Source organism: Muntiacus reevesi, chromosome 5 (genome assembly GCF_963930625.1).
Source record: "Muntiacus reevesi chromosome 5, mMunRee1.1, whole genome shotgun sequence".
Taxonomy (NCBI): Eukaryota; Metazoa; Chordata; class Mammalia; order Artiodactyla; family Cervidae; genus Muntiacus; species Muntiacus reevesi.
Genome location: NC_089253.1, coordinates 76100528 through 76125320, shown reverse-complemented (window position 1 = coordinate 76125320; position 24793 = coordinate 76100528). Strand labels below are relative to the sequence as shown.

Sequence of the window (24793 nt, the reverse complement as noted above, 5' to 3'; positions counted from 1 at the left end):
AAGACGGCCAAGAACCTGGGGCCTCTCCCCGTGCCAGGCCCACAGGTGATGCCTCCCTTCCCCGCTCCTTAACCGGCCCGGGCCTCCTCCCCACCTTCCCTCCTTTTCCCCACACGGAATAAACAGCCTGCAGTTCGCAGCTGCAGCGAGAGACGCGAAACGCGCGCCGGGAGCGAGCCCCGAAGGAGGAGGGCCGCGCGGGCCGAGAGCGGGCCCGGGCGGGACACAGCAGCTCGCGCCGCTCCCCCCGCGCTCCGGCGCCGGGCCCGGGCAGGGGCGGCGCGAGACGGGCCTGTCAGCGCGGCCTCCCTCCCCTCCCTCCGGCCCGGCCGGGGGCGGGGGTGGAGGGGCGAGACGCGGCCCCACTAGGCTGTATACCCTCCCCAGGCCGGAGCGGGCGGAGCCGGGCCCGCCTCAGCCGGCCGCGGCGGGAGGAACGCCGCGCTGCGCCGCGGGCAGCGAGCTCCGCATTCGAACCTCCCTCGCAAAGACAGTCTCCGCCCCACAATGCACCGCGGCGGGCAGCCTTTGAAAAAGCGGCGCGGCTCGTTCAAGATGGCGGAGCTCGACCAGTTGCCTGATGAGAGTGAGTAGCACCTCAAAGCACCCCCACTCTTCCCGCCTGCCGCTTGCCCCCGCGTTGCATCGGCCGGGACGGGCGGCCGTGCCCTCTGCCGAGCAAGTGGGCTGACTGCCAGCCCCGCCGTGGCCCCCTAGTCCTTCCACCTCGGTGTTGCCGCCGCGTCGCCGCCTTTGTTATGGTGTCTGTGTGTTGGTTTCTGGGGTGTGTGAGCGCCAGGGCCGGAAACCGAAAGCCCAGGGGTCCAGCCCGTGCGAGGCGGAGGCAGTGGCAGCTCCCCTGGCCCTGCTTGGGCCCCGGGCCGCGGTGGGGGAAGCGCGGCCCCCGGTCGCGGGGGCTGTCCTCGCCGCCTGCACCGTTCGCCTGGCGCGGAGAGACGCCTGACGGGGTTATGTAACTCGTTGTCCGGGGCCGAGAAGGTCTTGGGCTGGGGAGGGGGTGGTCACAGCCCTTCTTCTTGCCCGGCTCTCTGATCCTGTCCTGACACAGTTTCTGCCGCTGCGGGCACTTGTGATCATCACTGCCCTTCCTTCCCTCCTCCGGTGTGTCCACCCCTAGAAGCGTTTCCGTGTCAAAGGGCTGGCCCCTTCCCCTGGGACCACAGGTGGCTGTGGACCTTTCCTGAGGTAATACAGACGGGGTCCACAAGTGTTCAGGGAGCCCCCATCCGACAGACTTTCTTCTGTGCGTGTGTGTCTTAGGAATCCTGGGGGGACCTTTATGCAGGGATGTGACCATCACACCAGGCACATACAGCACTCTCCCGGACCCCCACCCTGTGCATTGCCTCCCTTAGCCGTGTTTATTCATCTGATATTCACTTGTGTTTAGTAAGTAAAAGCACTAATTTGTAGTTTAAGCACAATAGAACTTAATTTTGTGGTTTACAAGATTGTATGAAGTATACAGGATAAAGGCAGATATTTTAGTTAATCACAAAAGAGACCTGATTCACACTCACTATTCAGTTTATGTATCCATATTATTTATGAGAGTTTTAGTATAAAGAAAACAAAAGTGATTTAACCATCACTGTTAAAATCTGTCTGTGCAAGACCCTTAAAATGAGAGCTGAAAACAGCCAATTCTGTTTTCCTTGTTGGTCATATAATCTTAATGTGTTACAAAGTTGAAAGTTCAAGTTGCCAAACCGGCAAAAAGTTGTATTAAGAGAGTTTGTGTTTCAGATTTGCTCTAGACCAGTGCTGAATTCCAATGGAACTTTCTCAGTGATGGAGATTGTTCTGTTTTGCAACATCCAGGAGGGTAGCCACTGGCCATATTGGCTCTTGGAACTCTTCAGAAATGGCTACAGTGACTTTTAAATTTCATTTGATTTTTGTTAATTTAAGTCTGAATAATCACGTATGGCTGTTGACTACTGGACAAGGCACAACCATAGGCCACCAATGAATATTATTATTTCTTGTATGGAGGATATCTTTGTGATTTAGGATGCTCCTAAATAAAGGTGGGCCTCCACAATGCACTCATCATCTGGAAATCTTTGCTCTCTGTGATAATCTTTTATCACCTCTTGGAAGTCCCAGCCACTTGATAACTGTCATTTAGAATGACACACTAGGGTTCAAATTCCAGCTGCACTCTCAGACTATACAAGGTAGTCATGTATATTACTTTGTGATGTCTCTGGTACACTAGGGTGTGTGTGGCGTGCACCTTAACTTGTCCAGTATATGTCTTGTTTAGCTTGATCAGAGCTTGTTGAAAGCAGGGATTGCTTTATGTGGTTTGTCACACAGTGCCACAAGTCAGGTATATATGTATATATGCTTAATTTACATGGGGTTGAATGTAGGGTAAGAGGTTAATGGTTATTAATGGTCATTAATGGTTAATGAGTGGAGCAGAAGTGATTTCATTTTGATACTAGAAGTAGCAATATGTTTCTTTGCCAGATTTGGTCAAGGGGGCTAGTTGTAAGTTATCCAATAGTCTGTATAACATTATCAATGAAAAAGCTACTGTTTATTTAGTCTTAATTATGTATCAGGTGCTGTGCAAAGCATATTGGATACATTTGCTCATTTCATCCTCATTCCAGTTGAGGTAAGTACTCTTAATGAGGTAGTTGAGGCTATCTTCAGCCCAGAACTTTCCAGTGAGCCTCTGTGTTTAACAGTTCCTGCTCATTTCACACATCATCTTAGAGGCCCCTCAGACTTCATGGGTTCAAGATCTACCTCATCATCCTACCCCAGTACAGAGATACTTTCAGTGGTTCTGGTTAAATGAATGGCTCCACTGCAATCAGCTAAAACCTAGACTGAAGTTACCTTCCTTACTCCTCATATTTAAGCTTTTACTAAATCTTGTAACTTTTACCTTTTAAATATCTCTCAGTTTTACCTACTTTTTTTACTTTCATCCTCATCCAAGTTGTCACCATCTTTCTGCATTATTCACTTCAGTCTCCCATTAATCCTCCACCCCAACCCCCTCCCTCAGCCTACACACAGCCAGAGAGATCCTTTCGAAATGTATGTATGTCATCCTATTGCTGAAAACTCTACTGACTACAAGACCCTTTGTGGTCTGGCCATTCCCCATCTCTCTAGCACTATTTTGTACCACTCTCCCTCTCATCCTATCCCTTTGAGCTAAACTGGACCTTTTTCAATCCATATAATCACTTGGCTTTCTTTTTTGTAGGGCCTTTGCACATGCTATTCTGTCTACCTGGAAGGCTCTTCCTTCCCCTCACTTCCAGTTAACTTCTACTTTATCCTTTAGATCCCATTTAGGCTTCTGTCCTCCCTGATAAATAATTAAATGTTTTCATACCACTGTGTAATTTCTTAGTGGCAGCTGTCACAATTGTAACTTTACATTTGCTACCTTTGGTTAGAAGCCCTACCAGAGAAGGTGCCATTTCTGTTTTTCTTCATGTTTGCAGTTTCATGCTTGACAGCTGGTTTCTTTCTCTGCTCTTTTTTCATACCACCCTTCTCCTGCCAATGAGTCCCCAAGCTTAATATTGCCCCCTACCCTTCCTTCGTATTCCAAGTGATCTACCTCAGGGCTTTTTTACTTGCTGTTTCTACCACCCTGACTTGTTGCTTTCACCTCCTGTTCGCTCATGACTAGTGTTTTTCATGAGTTACCTTCTCAGAGAAGCCTTCCCTAACTACCATATATAAAGTTAGCTACTCGCCACACTGCGATCCCCTACTTATTTCCTTTACAGCCAGCTACCACCATTGTTGTCCTCATTTTATGTTCTTGTTTAATGTATGCCTCCTTCTGCTACACTGTAAGCTTCCCTGAGAACAGAGGCTTTGCCTGTCTTTTCCTTCAGTTAACCCTAGTCCCTAGGGCAGATATTCAGTGAATATATGTTGAATGAATGAACATACCCAGGAAAAGCAGGATTCTAACTTAAGTGAATTCACCTGCCTGTAAAATATTATAACCTAATTCTTTTTTTTTGATCAAAATAATACTATCAATAAACATGGTCTGAAAATTAGTTTTGTGCTATGTACATTTTTCTGTAAGCAGTTTTACATATACCAACTCATTTAATCTCCCATTTTACGAAAGAAGAGTAAGTAGCACAGAGAGGTTAAGTAACTTGCTTTAGATAACACAAAGTAGCAGAGCCAAGATTCAAACACAGGTAGTCTTCATCTGTGTTCTTAACCTCTATGCTCTACTATCTCTCAAGAAAGAAAGAAGGTTAAAGGTAGTAGGTCAGAATCTGCAAGATGCACTCTCTGCCTTCATGGAGCAAAAATGATATCCTTACAGCTCACATCTCTTCTTTCAGATCTCTGCTCAAATATTACCTTTCAGAGAAGCTAATCATGAGCACCTTTTATAGAAATAGTCTTCCCTCCACCAGCTCCCACCCATGTTGCTTTATTTTTTTCCCCAGTGGTGCTTATCTTCCCTTGATATGTGTATATGTGTTTATTTCCCCTTGGTAGGATGTAAATTCCCAGGGGAGCATCAGGAGCAGGGACTTCCTCTGTTTTGCATGCTGTCAGTGTCCCCAGTGCCTACAGCAGGGGCCAGGATGCAGTCATACTCTCTGAATGAGTGAATGGTTACTGCTTTTTCTCAGATGAACCTTGTTTTTCTTGGTAACTTTGTGAATATGTGTTGCTTCCCAGTTGTGTTGTGTTGTTTGATCCTTCTTAGCAAGACATCATGGCCTCTCTCCCCCACCTTACCCCTTACAGCTTTACTGCCTTTGGTCGTTAAACTTGTTTGCCACGCAGAAGCTGGTTAAGGTGCCCTGTTAGCCATTCTCCACATCTAGGCAAGAGAATAGGGGCAAAGCAAGAGTGGCTTTGATATTGGTGGGTTGTCTGTTCTACAAGCCTCTCGTACTGCCTCGACAAGAAGTCAGTTGAGGTTTGGATACCTGAGATACATAAAAATGTTTCATAGGCAGAACCATGATACTTTATCTGTTACTTCACATTTAAAGTCTGCTGTCCATTTGTATGAGTTATAAATAAATCATTGCTGCTTCTGTCTAATTTTTGTACTGAGTTCATGTTTTTCTATCTTCTACTTTATCCCCTGAGATCATAATTTATTTATTTATTTATTTTTGTGTTTTGTGTAATGTCATAATGGACCGGCTCCTTTTAGATGTTAACAGACATTTATAACAAATCACTTAGAAATCTGCCTTTTCTCAATATAAGTAAATGGCTAACCTTTCAAATAACATCACTACTGCCTGGTCTTACATTATATATTTTTTAAGCATAAATGGATGTCACAGTAATTGAGGTGAAAAATAGTTGGTTCTAAAATAAAATAAATTTTAAAATGAGGAATGATAAGAAATAATAATTTGACTATAGTAAAAGAAAAGGTGTTCTAAACAGTTTTTTATTTTTATTTTTTTTTAAACAGTTTTTTAAATTTAAAAAGGGTGATTTTGCTCAGTAATAATTCTGTGAATAATTTCTATTTTGGACCACAGAAAGGTTTTTTCCCTCCCTGTTATTTCTTTTATTGAGATATAATTAACATGTAACATTGTATTAGTTTTAGGTATGAGTATAATGATTTGATATTTGTATGTATTGTAAAACAATTGCCACAGTAAGTTTAGTTAACACCCATCACCACACAGATAACAATTTTTTTCTTGTGATGAAGACTTTTAAGATCTACTCTTTTAGCAATTTTCAGAAATATAATACAGTATTGTTAACTTTAGTTACCATGCTGTATATTACATTCCCAGGACTTACTTATCTTATAACTGGAAGTTTGTATCTTTTGACCCCCTTCACCTATTTTGCCTATCCTCCACCCCTGCCTCTGACAACCACCAATTTGTTCTCTGTATCTCTCAGTTTGGTAGGGTTTTTTTTTGTTGTTGTTGTTGTTTATTTATTTATTAAAAAAAATTTTTTTTCCATTTATTTTTATTAGTTGGAGGCTAATTACTTTACAATATTGTAGTGGTTTTTGCTATACATTGACATGAATCAGCCATGGATTTACATGTGTTCCCCATCCTGATCCCCCCTCCCTGTTGTTGTTTAAATTAAAAAATTTTTATTACTATTTTTTGGCCATCTGGGTGGATTATGGGATCTTAGTTCCCTGACCAGGGATTGAACCCCAGCCCTCAGCAGTCAAAGTACAGAGTTCTAACCACTGGACCGCCAGAGAAGTCCCTTTTTTATTTTTTCTAGATGTCCCATATAAGTGAGAGAGATCATACTTTATTATTTTTCAAATGACTTTATCTTCTTTGCAGTATACATATCCAACTCTGAGATTTTCAATTTAGTGCTCTCCCTCTCTCATAAAAGCTTCTTTGCCTATCAGTTCTCTTACAACTCCTCACCCAAATATCCTATATCCTTTATTTACACTAGAACCTGTAGTCCAGTGTTTCTCAATATGGGCTTGAGAGTTACCTAGAACAGAATTCCCTGGAGGCCTTTATTAATCCTTCAGTTCTACATGTAGGAGGAGCTTCCTACATGTTCGGGTTATTCTGCTATACACTGTTTTAAATAGTGAATCCCTCCAGCTTTGTGCTAGTCCTTCTTGGCTTCTTTGAATGCCCGAGTCAGACTTGTATCTTTTAAGTGTACATACTTGCATTCTAGACTTCCATTCTAGACTGCTATGACAGTCCCTGGATCATTTCCATTTTCTCTTTGCTAAAACTCTATTACACTTTTGATCTTTGTCTCAATAAATGTCAGTTCCCTTTCTCTTTTCCTTCTCCGGAACCAGCACACTTTTGGTTGAGGATCCAAAATTGCTTCTGTCCCTACTCTTCCTCTTTACTCTCTTTCTATGTTTTTCTGTCTTACAAAGTTCACCAGTTCTCATAGTTTCAAACAAAACTCCCAAATGTCTCCAGTTCTTCCATATGTTGTCTGAGTTCTGGTCAATAGCTTGAACTATTAGTTATTTATAATTGCACATTCAACTATGACTTCAACATTGCTAAAACTAAGTGGATCACCAAGTTCGTTTTCTCTCACTCTGATTATAAAGTAATACTGATTTGTTTTCATTGCAGGCTCTTCAGCAAAAGCACTTGTCAGTTTAAAAGGTAAGAATCAGAGCTTGATTCTTTAGATATGGCATAAACTAGGAATTCAATTCATTAAATTAATTTGGTTATAGTATTTGTCTTTTCTTTCTAAGCTATGATTCACTATAGCTTTTAAATACTGGTTTTCACTGATGATAATTTTAAATCATATGGGAATTTGGCCCTTGGTTTTCTCCCTCTAGAATTATTGATTAAAGTACTTTGTAACTAATCATTCTGAATAGTTTTTACTGGATTTAAATAATGTATTAACAACTGGGCTAAGCTGTATTTTGAGGGCTTCCCAGGTGGCTCAGTGGTTGTTTATTTTTAAAGAATTTTGTGAGCTAAGTAATAATGTAAGTCTCTTGAAATAAAACAGTGATAGTGTTATTTTGAGAAAAAATTAGACTTGTTCCTTGGTCTTGCTATTTCTTTGTATGAGTAGATTAGACCAGTCCTTTTAATATAGTTTTGAAATTTTATCTCTTGAGCAAGATTCTACTGGTCAGTACATTTGGAACCAATCTAAATCTTTTCATAGGCTCATTAGTACTTTTAGTTTTTAAAGCTACTGTGTTGTACGTTGGATGCGTGATGTACCAGATCAAGTCCATCTGGCTTGAGAACACTTATCTTCCAGGATTACCCTCATTTGTCTAGAAGGATCAACCCCATCTGATCTCTTTTGTACTTATTACAATATATGTCAGAAAAACAACTCCACTATTTTTTTCTTCAAATATTAAAGCCATGTCTCTTTTTAAATATATATAAGGAATATAAAATTTTTATAGGAAAATTAGAAAATGCTATCAGATAATTAAAAGGAAATAGAAACAACTATCCTGTGTATATTCATCTCAATTTTCTCTCTCTCCAAATAAACATATTTTGAAAATTAAACTCACCTTCTTTAATTTCACAATTTTCATGTTTAATATGTTTAATCAGTTGATAAGATTTTTTTCTGGTTGACTACAACTCTGAAGACGTTTCACAGAATTAAGGGAAAAAAATACCACATATGTAGTTTTTGGATATTAAGGGTTTTACACATTGAAGCAGAAGATGTTTAGAAATATGCTGTAAGTTCAAAGTTAAAACTTTTCTCATTTTTCCTTGCCTGCTTTCAGTCAGACTCTACTGAGACAGTTCTTGGCAAATTAGAATAGGAATTATTGAAAACCAAAATGAAATAAGCCACACATGTTTTAATATGAAAATGTAATAGTTTTAAGTAGAATTGGCTTGTCAAATTATTTAGAAAGTTTGACGAGAAAATACAGAAGAGATTTTTTCATTTGTAACAAATTATTATGGGCAGTATATTTTTTCTGTATTGGTAAATATTTCAGATATATTGCTATTATTAAAAGGCCATATTTATAGTATAAAGCCTTTGAACTAAACTTAAATAATCATAAGTAATAATTATTTATTACAGAGGGAAGCTTATCTAACACATGGAATGAAAAGTACAGTTCTTTACAAAAAACACCTGTTTGGAAAGGCAGGAATACAGGCTCTGCTGTGGAAATGGTAAGGAATTAGTTTTTCTTACTCTTTAGAATATGATAGCTAAATTGTCTGTATTATTATCATTTACACATTCTTATAGCACTATAAAACTTTTTCTAAGGCTTTTCCCCATTTCCAACCACTTGTGTCTTTAAGTGTCATTGAACAGTATTTGGTCATATCTAGATAAATAATCTGTGATATCTCTTCATCATTAAGCATTTATAAGTAATTGTTGCTTTAAATAGGCAAACCAAAAAAACTCCTCAACAACCCAAAAATCTTACTTTTAATAGATTTTTAATGATTTAGTAGATTTTTTTAAAATAAAAAAATTGTGTGTGATTCTGGACCCTACAAAAAGATTTCTAGATAAGTGGTGAGATATTGAAATCTTGTGGAGGTCAAGGGTAAATGCATTTAAGTTGGGAAGTAGAGATGAGCACATGATTGGGATAACTAACAATTTTGGGGGCCTTTCCTCCTTCCCTAGCCCCAGGGAATTTTAGGGGTCAGTCAGAGCTGGGTCAGACAGTAGCTGTCTCAGTAGCCTGGGCAGTTGGCCGTACTCTTATCAGTCCTGTTGTCATCATTTTCTTCTTCCTCTCTGCCCAGGGTCAGGGGAGGAAAGCAGGGTAGAGGGGACTTCCTATTAGGGCTATGCGTTCTTAAGGCTCTCAGTGGGTTTAATTTCAAGGGTCCATACCTTAGTGTCATTTCAGTTGGATGCGTCCCATATCTTGAATGTTGAGAGAAGGATTTGTAAAGGGTGTGGGTGTTATGGGGATATTATTTCTGGTGTTCTCTCTTAATAAAGGCTCTGAACCTAGGGTGGACTGTAAGTTTTTTCATATTACAGATTCTTATGTGTGTAATGTATTTTGGATACTTAAAAGTTTTTAGTTCGTATGTACTTGTCAAGCGTCTGTTATTATCTCGTATTTTTATTAAATGGAAATTTGTCAACAATTTTTCATAGCAGATCTAATATAATATTATATACCTTTAGATTTACTCTCTAAAGTGAGTAAATGTACTCTCAAAGTCTAGTTGATTTGTCCCAATCCAGTCCTACACAGCAGATACATCCAGTGAAACACCAGTTGGTTGGTATTAATCCAAGCACCAACATAATGAGAACTGGAATTTCTGGAACTTAATTTTCAAGACTACCAGCATACTATATGAAGACTTGGGTTCTAGGTTTTTTTTTTGTTTGTTTGTTTGTTTTTTATTTAATTTTGGCTGCATTGTGTCTTAGTTGCAGAGCACGGGCTCAGTTATTGCAGCCTGCAGCCTTAGTTGCCCGTTGGCATGTGGGATCTTGGTTCCCTGACCAGGGATTGAACCTGTGTCCCCTGCATTGCAAGGCAGATTGTTAACCACTGGACCACCAAGGAAGTTCTCTTGGGTTCTAGTTTTAATTATCAGCTGGGTGTTTCATTTTTAAACAAATTGCATAAATATGTATATTTCTACTTTATAAAATCTAAGATTATTTGTATGCTTTGTGTTTTCCGTTCTTCATTCTTCAGTACTGATGATAATTCAACTAGCAGTATTTTCCAAGTGTAGAATTGTGCTTTGGAACAAAAATTAGATATGTTTGGTCTTTTCATTAAATAAAAAATTTCTATCATAGCCTTTCAGAAATTCAAAACGAAGTCGGCTCTTTTCTGATGAAGATGACAGACAAATAAATACAAGGTCACCTAAAAGAAACCAGAGGGTAGCAATGGTTCCACAGGTATGTGTGTGCTAAAATTTTGTTTCATTGAAAGGAAATGAGCAATCACTCAGCATAATAAAGTTTGTATTTATCATTCTATCACATTTTGAGTGACAAGTTCTTTTCTTTAAATCATTACTTCAGCTCAGCTCTGTTTCAGTTACCTGAAAGGGGGCATTATTTTATTGATGAACTTTAAACCAGAGTAGAAAGCCAATCCTCAGTCTTACAAATGCACACTCTTTTTTTTTGAGGGGCAGGGGGCTCTACCCCACCACTTGCAGGATCTTAGTTCCCTGACCGAGGATCTAACCTGTGCCCCCTGCAGTGGAAGTGCAGAATCCTAAGCACTGGACCGCCAGGGAAGTCCCGTCCGTGTACACTCCTTTTAAGCATGGAGATAGTGGACATTAAACAAATGAATTTGGCAAATTGGGATCAACTTGGCATTTTGCATAGAATTCAGAGGGGAAAAATCATTTTACTTTATCACTAAGGGAAGTATGTTGAAGACTTTCTTTATCCAGAAGAGGAAAATGTATAGTGAAAAATCGTATTTCCTTTTTCATTTTTGACATCTTTTTTTTTTTAAAGTGATAGTAGACATATAAGAGTTAAAGGAATGAATGAAAATTAGAAAAGGAAATATTAACTTTAAAAATAATTTTCTTCTGTGAAACTTAAAATTTTTGATAAAGTTATTCCCTACTTTCATTTTTTTTCAAAAGTGTTTTAAGATTTTCTAGTAGGATATATTATAGTAAAGATAATTTTCTTAACCAAAGATATGGCATCAAATAAATTAGAAGTATTACCAGCAATACGCCCTACCAAAAAAGATCCAAAGAGTTTTTACATACCTTTATGGTCATTTCAAATAGTAAAATATATTGTTCTCTATAAAATGAACAAAAATTATGAATTTTTTTTTTAACATCAAGGACAAGTGTGCATAAGCATCTAAATTTCAACTTAAAAATTTAAACAATTGAAGCTAATACACAACATGCATAGCCTGGCTCAGTAGATGTTGGTACAGGTTGAATGAACTTTTCAGGAGCTATCATTTTGGGGAAAAAAGATAATATTTCTTTATCATCTAGAGAATTCCATATAAACAGCAGGGGCAATAATCAGTGGCCTTGAGAATAAAATAGTGTAGTTCAACTTCTTTTCCACCCTGCTGTATAGTACTTATTAGTATTATTATGGACATTGCTGTGGTTTTTAACCTTTGTAATACATCAAAATTCCTGCTGCTTTTTACCTTGTTAAGAGTTATTTTTATTTTTTATCAAAACTATGCACTATGTATAGTTTTGAAATAAAAGGCTTATAACAACAACAAAAAAAAATAGTCAACAACTTTTTTTGTGTTGACTTTGATTTTTATTTATTTAAAAAATTTTTGGCCACACCATGTGGCATGTGGGATCTTAGCTCTCTGACCAGGGATTAAATCCATGCACTTGCATTGGAAGCTCAGCATCTTAGCTTACTGTGATCTTGGGTGGCCTCGGCCTGCAGAAGCTTGAAGTGAGGCTTTGGTTTTCTAGCCAGAGATTGAAGCTGGGTAGCACTGGTGAGAGCACTGAATACTGACTACTAGACCAGTGGTTAGTGACAAGGGCCTTGGCCATTCAGCTTTGCAGAAAAAATTCCAACAAAGATGGAAAATAGTGAAGCAAGTAAAGTATTTATTAGAAGGATTTAAAAAGTACAGTGGATAGACACAGGGGAAGACTCAGAGAGAGAATCATCCCCTCACAGCAGTTTGAATCACTTACCTGGGGCTTTTCTTCCTGTCTTCTTCTGGCCAGTCATTTTGATTTGCCTGGTTCAGAGTCCATATCTGGTATATTATAGGATTCTCCCCAGTGTGCATATGTATCTCTCAGCCAAGATGGATTCTACCAAAGAGACATATGGGTAGAGTATCAGTTAGCACCACTCTGCTTTTGACCTCCAAGGAGCCTTTCTGCACATATGTGGTCAGGGAGATCTCCTGACTTCGAGAATGAGAAATATGTGGTCTGGGCAGGGTCCAGTCTCCTCTCTTAATTGTTCTGCTATTCTTGTCTTGGAGTTTCTGTCCACAGGGGATGAATCTCCTATCGCTTTACCCTGGGTGGGAGCCTGATCTACCTCCTGCCTCAACTGGACTGCCAGGAAAGTCCCCTGTGTTGACCTTGGAAGAGCTGTATTATTAGGATAATTTGGATATTTTAATTCTACTTAGATTTTTTTTAATTTCCAAACATATGGACTTAAAAAAATTTTTTTTTTAATCACTCTTCAGCTATTTATTAGGAAAAATTTCAAACATACAGAGAACTCTGGTCTTTGTGACTATGAAACCATCCTCCCCCAAGTCTATCCAAAGCCCTCCTCCCCAGGCACATTTCATTCCTTCTGGGACTGTTTTACAAAGACCTTTCAACTTCTGAGCAATATAGAACGAATATAACATAGGACAGATATGATATGAGACTTATTCAAATATGTGAAAAAATTTTATATCCTCTGAGTTTTCTCTTTTCTAGTCTTACATGTCTAGTTCTTTCAGTCTTCATTTATATGATATGTCTTATTTTCTTACCCTCCTAATCACAGCCTCTAATCTGTTGTATTCTTTTTGTTTAAAGAGCACCACTCAGAGCTGAAAGATTACTAAAATCCAGTTTTTACTGAGTCCTTAGTATGTTCCAGATCCTGTTCTAAGCACTTCTTATGTAATACTTTGATTTAATCTTCAAATTCCCCATGAGTTAGGTTACTTATTTCACATTTTTCAGATGAGAAAGCAGACACAGAGAAGTTATCTTGTTCAAGATCATAAAGCTGGGAAGTGAAAGCTGATACTGAATGGCAGACAGCCTGTCTTCAGAGCCTTTCTTTTTTTGTTGTAGCTTTATTGAGATGTAATTAAGAAAGCAGACAATTCAGTATGCTTTAAATATATGCATAGACGTGTGCAACAGTTACCACAGCCAATTTAAGACATTTTGATCATCTCAAAAAAAGAAAAAGTAGTAGTAGTCACTCCATTTTCCATTTATTGAATAAACCCTTAGAAGTGTAATTGCTGCAAGGGTCTTTACACTTAAACTTTGGAAGACACTACCTAATAGTCTATTTATAAAAGTTGTAATAACTTGTATTTCCACTAACAAATTGACTGTATTTCTTCATACTCAACAGAGGGATCTTCAATACAGTTTTATGTCCAATGAGCCACCAATACCCTGTTTTAAAATCTGGGTCAATAACTCAATAGAAATAAGAATAGCACTCTTTCTGATAGTAATATTTTATAATAATTTGGTTATTATTTATGCTAAATGACTCATATAATTTTTTTTTTTGTACATTAAAAAAAGTCAACTTTCTAAGTACCACGTGGTATCCTGAATTGGATTCTGCGCCAGAAAAAGGACATTAACGGAAAAAGTGAAAAAATCCAAATAAAGTTTGTGGTTTAGTTAATAGTATACCAGTGTTAATTTCTTAGTTTTGACAAACCATGGTTATATAAGATGTTAACATTAGGAAAAGCTGGATGAAGGGCATATGGGAACTCTGTACTGTCTTTGCAACTTTTCTATAAATCTACAGTCTTTCCAAAATAAACTTTTATATTTAGAAATAGTTAATTTTAACCTTCATCTACCCTTCAGATCTGCTTCCCTCTTCCATTGGTAACCAACCACTTTTAGGCCTCTTTAATACTTCTAAACCTTTCTATATGTATTCATAGAAAATATATAGTGTTGTTTTGTGTATGTAGTTTAAAAATTACATTTGTAGTAGTATTTTCATGATATTGTATCAGTCATCATTCTGTAATTTATTTTTTCACTCAAAAGTCTGTTTTTTTGTTTTTGTTTTGTCTTGTGGCTTATGGAGATCTTAGTTCCCTGACCAGGGATTGAAGGTAGGCCCCCTGCAGTGGAATCAAAAGTTTGTTTTTGAGATCTGGCCATGCTGACTGATTTAGTTAGACAGGCTTCGATGTTTCATTTCTTTTTGCTGTTTTGTAGTATTCAACCTTATACCATAATTTATTTATAAATTCTCTATTTATGGGCATTCAAGTGGTTTCTGAGTTTTCACTGTTATACACAATGCTGTGGTGAACATCCCAAGCATGTTTGTATAAATTTGCAAGTGTTTTCTAGGACAGATGCCTAAAATGTGGAATTGCTGATCACAGGATATGCACATTTAAAGTTTTTAAAGTAGTGCCAGATTATTCTCCAAAGAAATTGTACTGGCTTATACTTTCAGCCAATAATATATTACAGTACCTATTTTGTCTAACGCTCGTCAATCCAGTGTATAACCAAACAGCTAGATTTTTGCTAATCTCATAACAGCATCTCATTTGTTTTTAGTTAGTATGTCATCTATGAGTGATGGTGAGATACTTTTCATATACATTTATAAACTTTCTTTCCTTTGTTCTAAACTTTCTCCTATTTTTTTATTTTTATTTTTAATTTTATTTATTTTTTTCTGTGTTGGGTCTTTGTTGCTGCACATTGGCTTTCTCTTGTTGCAGCAAGTAGGGCCTACTCCTTGTTGTAGTATGTGGGCTTCTCATTGCAGTGGCTTCTGTTGTTGCAGAATACAGGCTCTAGAGTGTGGACTCAGTAGTTGTAGCTCATGGGCTTAGTTGCTCCACGACATTTGGAATCTTCCTGGACCAGGGATCAAACCTGTGTCTCCTACATTGGCAGGTGGATTCTTACCGCTATAACACCAAGGAAGTCTTTCTCCCATTTTTAAAAATTAAATTGTTGGTCATTTCTGATTAATTTGTAAGAACTTTGTATATATTAAGTATATTAGTCCTTTGGCTATTTATATTATAATTTTTTTCAGAGTTTGTATAGTAGTTTGTCTTTTGCTTTATTTCTGTGTTTTTTCACCATACAGGACTGAAAAAGATTCTATAGGTCAAATATACCTGTTTCCTTTTAATGAGTTTTTGATTGTATAATCAGAAAAACCTTCCCTAGTCTAAAATGTATAGTTTTAGAGTTCTCTATTTCTTATTTCATTTTTTTAAAAACATGTTTAAATCTTCAACTTTCTGAAATTTATTTTGGAGTAAGGAATGAGGTAAGACTGCAACCAGATTTTTTTCCCAGAGGACTGTTTAGTTGTCCTGGTAACATTTACTGAATAATCCATCTTTTTTACATTGGTTTATAATGCTACTGCATGACAAGCTAAATTCTGTATATATTTGGGTTTATTTCTAGACTTCCTGTCTCTTAATATCTAGTATATCTCTATGTGCTAGTATCAAATTGTTTTAATGTGACTTTATATTATGTTTTGGAGAAGGAAATGGCAACCCACTCCAGTATTCTTGCCTGGAGAATCCCGTGGACAGGGAAGCCTGGTGGGCTGCTGTCCATGGGGTCGCACAGAGTTGGATACGACTGAAGCAACTTAGCATATATTATATTTTAGCCTCTGACATAACCTTACTTATTCTTTTTGAAGATTTTCCTGAGTATTCTTTCACATTTATTTTTCCATATGAACTTTAGAATCAACTTGACTAGGAAAAAGTCTGTTGGGATTTTCATTGATATTGCAGTAATATTATAAATTAATTTGGGGAATATGACATGTAACATTGGGATTACCCTTCCAAGAACTGGTTGTAGTTCCACTTATTCAAGCCTTCTTGCCCCTTTTTTTGTTGTCGTTTAGTTGCTAGGTTATGTTCGACTCCATGTACTGCAGCATACCAGGCTTCCCTGTCCTTTGCTATCTCCCAGAGTTTGCTCAAACTCATGTCCGTTGAATCAGTGATGCCATCCAACCATCTCATCCGCTGTTGCCCCTTTCACCTTTTCCTGCCTTCAGTCTTTCCCAGCATCAGGGTCTTTTCCAAGGAGTCAGTTCTTCATATCAGGTGGCCAAAGTATTGGAGTTTTCAGCTTTTAGCATCAGTTCTTCCAATGAATATTCAGTACTGATTTTCTTTCAGATTGACTGGTTTGATCTCCTTGCAGTCCAAGGGATTCTCAAGCGTCTTCTCCAACACCACAATTCAAAAGCATCAATTCTTCGGCACTCAGCTTTCTTTATGGTCCAACTTTCACATCCATACATGACTCCTGCAAAAACCATAGTTTTGACTAGACGGACCTTTGTTGGCACAGTAACATCTCTGCTTTTTAATACACTGTCTAGGTTGGTCATAGTTTTTCTTCCAAGGAGCAAGCGTCTTTTAATTTCATGGCTGCAGTCACCATCCACAGTGATTTTGGAGCTTTAGAAAATAAAATCTGCCACTGTTTCCATTTTTTCCCCATCTGTTTGCCATGAAGTGATGGAACTGGATGCCATGATCTTAGTTTTTTGAATGTTTGGTTTTTAAACCAGCTTTTTCTACTCTCCTCATCTTCATCAAGAGGCTCTTTAGTTTCTCTTCACCTTCTGCCATTAGGTTGGTGTCATCTGCTTATATGAGGTTGTTGATATTTCTCCAGGCAGTCTTGATTCCAGACTTTAAGTTTCTTTTCCATGCCAATCTTGCACATTTCTTAAGTGTACTCCTAGGTGTTTAATGCTTTGTTCTCACCATTGTTGCTGTAATAAACAATATGCTTCTTGTTTTATTGTCTAATCTGTTTTCATTTATATAGAGAGACGATAATATCTTTTAAAAATAGAGAATTTTGGATAACAGCTTTGTTTTCTCCCGCTTTATTAAATTTTTATTCTTAATAAGTTCTTAAAGTTGATTTTTTTGAGTTTTCTGGGGAAGTCATGTCACCTGCAAATTTACAGTTTTATTCCTTTTCTACAATTGGCTAATTCTACCATCAAAACAATGTCAAAATAGTATAATCAACATCTTTATCATATTCCTCACTTTAATGAGAAATGTTCAGAATTTTAATGTCTAATATGGCCCTGACTTTTGGATTGGATTGGGGAGAAATGTGTTAATTTATTTATTTTTGACTGTGCTAGATCTTCCTTGATGCATGGGCTTTTCTTTCGTTGTGGAGAGCAGGGGCTGCTCTCGTTGCCGTGCACAAGCTTCTCATTGCAGTAACTTTTGTTGTGGAGCACAGGCTCCAGAGCACACGAGCATCAGTAATTGTGGCCTGTGAGCTCAGTAGTTGCGATTCGTGGGCTCTGGAGCACAGGCTCAGTGGTTGTGGCACGTGGGTTTATTTGCTCTGTGGCATGGATCTTCCCAGATCAGGGATCGAACTCATGTCTCCTGAATTGAAGGTGGATTCTTTACCACTGAGCCACCAGGGAAGCCCGAGAAATGTGTTTTGAAGGTTAAGAAAGTATTCATCTATTTTTATTTTCTTGGTCAATTTAACTAAAGGCTTGTTAATTTTGTTGATTTTTTTCTTCAATTTTTTATTTTATTGATTTTTCTTCTATTGGTTTTCTGTGTTTTATTTCTATTATTTTTGCTCTGATTTTTATTATTTTCTTCCTCTAGTTGCTTTGAGTTTTCTTTGTTCTTTTTTTTCTCATTTCTTAAGGTGGAAGGATAAATCATATTTGAAACTTTTCTTTTTTTTCTAATACAAGCATTTACCCAATGAATTAAATTTTTCTTTCAAGTACTGCTTTAGCTATATCACTTAGCTTTTGGGATATTGTGTTTTTTTAGTCATTTTGTCTATTTTTATTCCATTAAGAGTTTTTTTTAGTAGGTATTGGATTTTATCAAGTGTTTTAGCATCAGTGGACGTGATCATATGATTTTCATTATTTCATTTATTAATAATAGCACATTATACTAATAGTTTTCTAATACTGGCTCTTTCTTGTATTCTTGACAGGAATTTCACGTGGTTGTGTGGTATTTTTTTGATGTTCTGATGATGTTTTTAAGCTTTTTTAAAAATGAAATATAATTAATATATTACCTTTAGGTATACAATGTAATGATTTCACTATTTGTATATATTGTGAAATGATCATCACAGTAAGTCTAGTTAACATCCATCCCCATAGTTAAAATTTTTTTTTTCTTGTGATGAGAACTTTAAAAATTTATTGTTTTAGCAACTTTCAGATATATAGTATGATATAGTCCCCATGCTGTACATTACATACCCATAACTTACTTATTTTATAAGTGAAAGTTTGTATCCTTTGACCATTTTTTATCTATTTCATCTGTTCCCCTATCCTGCCTCTGGCAACCACCGGTCTGTTCTCTGTATCTGTTTTTTGTTGAGTTTGAGTTTTTTGAGGGGAGAGGAGTGATTTTTTTTTTTTTAAGTTACACATATAAGTAAAAGTATATGGTGTTTATCTTTCTCTGACTTATTTCACTTAGCATGGTGTCCTCAAGCCCTATCCATGTTGTCACAAATGGCAAAATTTTCCTTCTTTTTAACGACTGAATAATATTCCATTTGCATACATACCACATTTTCTTTACTTGTTCATTTGTCAGTGTATGCAGCAGTTGCTTCCATGTCTTGGCTATTGTAAATAATTCTACAGTGTACTAGGGAGTGCATGTATCTTTTGGAGATAGTGAGTTCATTTCCTTTGGATAAACACCCAGAATTAGAATTGCTGGATTATACGGTACATCTATTTTTAATTTTTTGAGCAACCTCCGTACTGTTTTGCCTTCTCGCCACACCAATTTACATTTCCACCAGCAGTTTACAAGGGTTCTCTTTTTTCCACGTGCTCTCCAACACTTGTTATTTCTTTAATTTTGGAAATGGTCATTCTTCCAGATGTCAAGTAATATCTTACTGTGGCATTTCCTTGATAGTGATGTGGAGCACCTTTTCACGTACCCGTTTGCCATTTGTGTGTCATCTTTGGAAAAATGTCTGTTCAACTCCTCTGCCCATTTTTAAATCAGGTTGTCTTTTTGTCTGGACTTGTATGAGTTCCTTCTATTTTTTGGGTATTAACCTCTTGTCAGACATATGATTTGGAAATATTTTCTCCCATTCTGTAGCCTGCCTTTTCATTTTGTTGATTGTTTCTTTTGTAGTGCAGGAGCTTTTTAGTTTGGTGTAGTCCCACTTGTTGATTGTTGCTTCTGTTGTCTTTGCTTTTGGTGTCATCTCCAAAAAAAATTATCACCAAGACCAATGTCAAGGAGATTTTCCCCCATATTTTCTTCTAGGAATTTTATAGTGTCAGGTCTTACATTTACATATAAGGCTTTAATCTGTTTGAGTTTATTTTTGTGATGTAAGACAGGTAGCCAGTTTTATTCTTTGGCTTGTGAAAACCATTTCCAACACCATTTACCAAAGAGACTACTTTTCCCCAATTGAGTATTCTTGGTTTCCTTGTCAAATATCAATTGACTATATTTGCGTGCATTTATTTCTGGGCTCAGTTCTGTTCCATTGGCCTAACCTATCTGTTTTTATGCTAGTTCTATCACATTTTGATTACTATAGATTTGTAATATAGTATATAATCTATATTATTAGATTAGGGAGTGTGATGCCTCTGGCTTTGTCCTTTTTTCTCAAGATTACTTTGGCTACTCAGGGGTTTTTTTGTGGTTTCATAACAGTTTTTGGATTGCTTGTTCTGTTTCTGTGAAAAATGCCATTGAAATTTTACTAGAGATTGCATTGAATCTGTAGATTGCTTTGGGTATTATGCACATTTTAACAATATTCTCCCATGAATACAAAACATCTTTCCCAGCATTTTTAAAATTCATATAAATTAGTGGTATTTTCTGCATGTTCTTTCTCTTAATCTCACAATTGTATCAGAATCCTTACTGGTCTTTTCTAGCCCAAGAACTGCAGAAATAGTTTTTGTAAGTACCTTTTTTCTACATACCTAAATTGAAATTGTGCTGTAGTGTAAGCATGGTGGGAGCAAATATTTCACCCTCCTTGTCAAAATTTGTTATGAAACTGGAGACTTTAACTTTGTAAGATAATCAAAATGTGTATTTGTTAAATAATGGCAAATTTATTTTGTATATTGTTGAATCTTTTTGAGTACTTAACCATAATCTTTACCTTTTTACAAATGTAGTCAGTGTTATGGATGTTCACTTTTACTTAATGGGACTGTAATTAATCTCTTTTTTTATTGTATAGAAATTTACAGCAACAATGTCAACACCAGATAAGAAGGCCTCACAGAAGATTGGTTTTCGATTACGTAATTTACTCAAGCTTCCCAAAGCACATAAATGGTGCATATATGAGTGGTTCTACTCAAATATAGATAAGTATGTATCACGGCTCATATCATGAATATCATTTGAATCAGAAGTTTAAGGTTTTCACATGTTAAAAGCCTCAACATTTTCTAGAGGTCTATTTTGATTCTGTTTTTTTCCTGAATTTCTTTTCCTATTCCTCATTCTAGTTTGATCTATTTCCTTTTTTCATGCTTTTCTTGCTTCCTCTCTTTTGGAGAAGTTGTTATAAGTTTTTGTGAAAAATCAAATGAAAATATAATTTCTATATTATAATTTGCAAAGACTAGGCAGTGGAGATACCCTGAAACCAAAGCACCATTATTTGCAGTGAATGGGACTTGTTTTATAAATCTTAAGATTTTAAATGCTAGTGTGGTAGTGGAGAAACAGTTATGAATGGTAAAAGTGATTAAGGAAGATTTTTAAGAGTCTCTCTATTTAGGGGATGATATTCATGCACTTTTTAGTTATATGTAAGTGTTTAAGTAGAACACAGTGAGAGATTTCAGTGAAATTCAATTATTTACCAACAGAATTCGTTGAGGAAAGATTCTGATTTCTCATCCACTGCAGTCTAATCGGATCTAGCCCATGCTTGTCAGCGGTGCTTGCTTTGCTGGCTGCTTACCTTTATTTCCTCTCTCTGTTGTTACCAGTTGCCTACTCTGAACCTTGTTAATCTCATGAACACTTCATATTTAAGCCCAAGACATTCATGTGTCATGACTAAGTTCCTTGCTTCCCAAACTCATCAATATAATTGTCTTATTTTTGTCCACAAATTTTTTCATTATCTTAATTAAGAGAGCTCTCAGGGTGTCCTAGTATAATCTGTGTTCTGCCTTTCCTCAGAACTAATTTGACTCTTTATAGAGTCCCTTCCTTTCCTAAAACTAATTTAATATCAAAGAGAACTCCTTGGTGATGGTATTTATTATCTTTGGGACAAAGATACTTTGTAGCTTATATTCTTTATCCTCACCAGATACAGTGATAGTGCTAAAATAACTTCCCAAAGGTTAGACTCCTATAGGAGATTTAATGAAAATCAGTGTCTCCTGGAATCTCAAGCACAGACAGTACCTCTGGAATAACTTTTACACATTATTTGTTTTATAAATGTAAATTATTTAGTTTAATTTTAACACTTGGAATTTGTGCCCATTTTGTATATATTTTGGGTAGAAGTGAAAGTTTGATGTCTTGGGATTGATTGATGTTCAAAATTGGAATGCAAGTTTTGAATTTTATATCTCAAGCTGTATATTAACTCAAAATACCATTTCTCTTTTACAGACCGCTTTTTGAAGGTGACAATGACTTCTGTGTGTGTCTAAAGGAATCTTTTCCTAATTTGAAAACGAGAAAATTAACAAGAGTGGAATGGGGGAAAATCAGGAGACTTATGGGGAAACCACGGAGGTAAAAATAATGTTTTGTTTAAAAGACTAATACCAAAACATGACTTTCCAGAATAATTAGTTATATGTTAAATATATTCTATTGACCAGCATTAATATAGGTGCTTTTTATACTTAGGCAACTTGTAATTAAATACACAATTTCATTTTTCTTCAGATCATAGGCTTTGAACGTAATTTTTTTATATTATCTATGCCTCACTAAGAGAAACCCAAGTTAGATGGTAGGCGCTGAGAGAGGGCATCAGAGGGCAGACAGACTGAAATCACAATCACAGAAAACTTAGCCTAGCTAATCTGATCACATGGACCACAGTCTTGTCTAACTAAATGAAACTAAGCCATGCTGTGTGGGGCCACCCAAGATGGTCAGGTCGTGGTGGAGAGGTCTGACAGAATGTGGTCCACTGGAGAAGGGAATGGGAAACCACTTCAGTATTCTTGCCTTGAGAACCCCATGTTCTGAACAGTATGAAAAGGCAAAAAGATAGGACACTAAAAGATGAACTTCCCAGGTCGGTAGGTGCCCAGTATGCTACTGGAGATCAGTGGAGAAATAACTCCAGAAAAAATGAAGGGATGAAGCCAAAGAAAAACCAACACCCAGTTGTGGATGTGACTGGTGATAGAAGCAAGGTCCGGTGCTGTAAAGAGCAGTATTGCACAGGAACCTGGAATATTCGATCCATGAATCAAGGCAAATTGGAAGTGGTCAGACAGGAGATGGCAAGAGTGAACGTTGACATTCTAGGAATGCAAACTAAAACAGACTGGAATAGGGGAATTTAACTCAGATGACCATTATATCTACTACTGTGGGCAGGAATCCCTTAGAAGAAAGGGAGTAGTCATCATGGTCAACAAAAGAGTGAAATGCAGTACTTGGATGCAGTCTCAAAAACGACAGAATGATCTCTCTTCGTTTCCAAGGCAAACCATTCAATATCACGGTAATCCAAATATATGTCCCGACCAATAACACTGAAAAAGCTGAGGTTGAATGGTTCTATGAAGACCTACAAGACCTTTTAGAACTAACACCCAAAAAAGATGTCCTTTTCATTATAGGGGACTGGAATGCAAAAGTAGGAAGTCAAGAAACACCTGGAGTAACAGGCAGATTTGGCCTTGGAGTACAGAATGAAGCAGGGCAAAGGCTAATAGAGTTTTGCCAAGAGAATGCACTGGTCATAGCAAACACCCTCTTCCAACAACACAAGAGAAGACTCTACACATGGACATCACCAGATGGCCAACATGGAAATCAGATTGTTTATATTCTTTGCAGCCAAAGATGGAGAAGCTCTATACAGTCAGCAAAAACAAGACCAGGAGCTGACTGTGGCTCAGATCATGAACTCCTTATTGCAAAATTCAGACTTATATTGAAGAAAGTGGGGAAAACCACTAGACCATTCAGGTATGACCTAAATCAAATCCCTTTGATTATACAGTGGAAGTGACAAATAGATTTAAGGGACTAGATCTGATAGACAGAGTGCCTGATGAACTTTGGACGGAGGTTCATGACACTGTACAGGAGACAAGGATCAAGACCATCCCCAAGAAAAAGAAATGCAAAACAGCAAAATGGCTGTCTGAGAAGGCCTTACAAATAGCTGTGAAAAGAAGAGAAGTGAAAAGCAAAGGAGAAAGGGAAAGATATACCCATTTGAATATAGAGTTCCAAAGAATAGCAAGGAGAGATAAGAAAGGCTTCCTCAGTGATCAGTGCAAAGAAAGAGAGGAAAACAATAGAATGGGAAAGACTAGAGATCTTTTCAAGAAAATTAGAGATACCAAGGGAACATTTCATGCAAAGATAGGCTCAATAAGGACAGAAATGGTATGGATCTAACAGAAGCAGAAGATATTAAGAAGAGGTGGCAAGAATATACAGAAGAACTGTACAAAAAAGATCTTCGTGACCCAGATAATCATGATGATGTGATTACTCACCTAGAGCCAGACATCCTGGAATGTGAAGTCAAGTGGGCCTTAGGAAGCATCACTACAAACACAGCTAGTGGAGGTGATGGAATTCCAGTTGAGCTATTTCAAATCCTAAAAGATGATGCTATGAAAGTGCTGCACTCAATATGCCAGCAAATTTGGAAAACTCAGCAGTGGTCACAGAACTGGAAAAAGTCAGTTTTATTCCAGTCCCAAAGAAGGACAATGCCAAAGAATGCTCAAACTACCGCACAGTTGCGGTAGCAACTCATACGCTAGCAAAGTACTGCTCAAAATTCTCCAAGCCAGGCTTCAACAGTACATGAACTGTGAACTTCCAGATGTTCAAGCTGGTTTTAGAAAAGGCAGAGGAACCAGAGATCAAATTGCCAGCATTTGCTGGATCATCAAAAAAGCAAGTGAGTTCCAGAAAAGCATCTATTTCTGCTTTATTGATTGTGCCAAAGCCTTTGACTGTGTGGATCACAATAATCTGTGGAAAATTCTGAAAGAGATGGGAATACCAGACCATCTGACCTGCCTCTTGAGAAACCTGTATGCAGGTGAAGAACTAACAGTTAGAACTGGACATGGAACAACAGACTGGTTCCAGATAGGAAAAGGAGTACGTCAAGGCTGTATATTGTCACCCTGCTTATTTAACTTATATGCAGAGTACATCATGAGAAACACTGGTCTGGAAGAAGCACAGTCTGGACTCAAGATTGCTGGGAGAAATATCAATAACCTCAGATACACAGGTGATACCACCCTTATGGCAGAAAGTGAAGAAGAACTAAAGAGCCCCTTGATGAAAGTGAAAGAGGAGAGTGAA

General features: G+C 37.4%; 1 protein-coding gene across 2 annotated transcripts in view; it reads left to right on the top strand.

Moving 5' to 3' along the window:
- Positions 1 to 401: 401 nt before the first annotated feature.
- The window catches only part of LIN9 (lin-9 DREAM MuvB core complex component), an 83623-nt gene continuing 59231 nt past the window's right edge, over positions 402 to 24793 (top strand). Inside the window, exons 1-6 of one of the 2 annotated variants that reach the window (XM_065936750.1) lie at positions 402 to 586; positions 7113 to 7145; positions 8575 to 8669; positions 10291 to 10395; positions 20478 to 20611; positions 21881 to 22006. In XM_065936750.1, the coding sequence (XP_065792822.1) occupies positions 508 to 586; positions 7113 to 7145; positions 8575 to 8669; positions 10291 to 10395; positions 20478 to 20611; positions 21881 to 22006 (572 nt within the window). In that variant the 5' untranslated portion in view covers positions 402 to 507. The remainder of the gene's footprint in view (positions 587 to 7112; positions 7146 to 8574; positions 8670 to 10290; positions 10396 to 20477; positions 20612 to 21880; positions 22007 to 24793) is intronic. The other variant, XM_065936751.1, reaches the window with a different exon arrangement.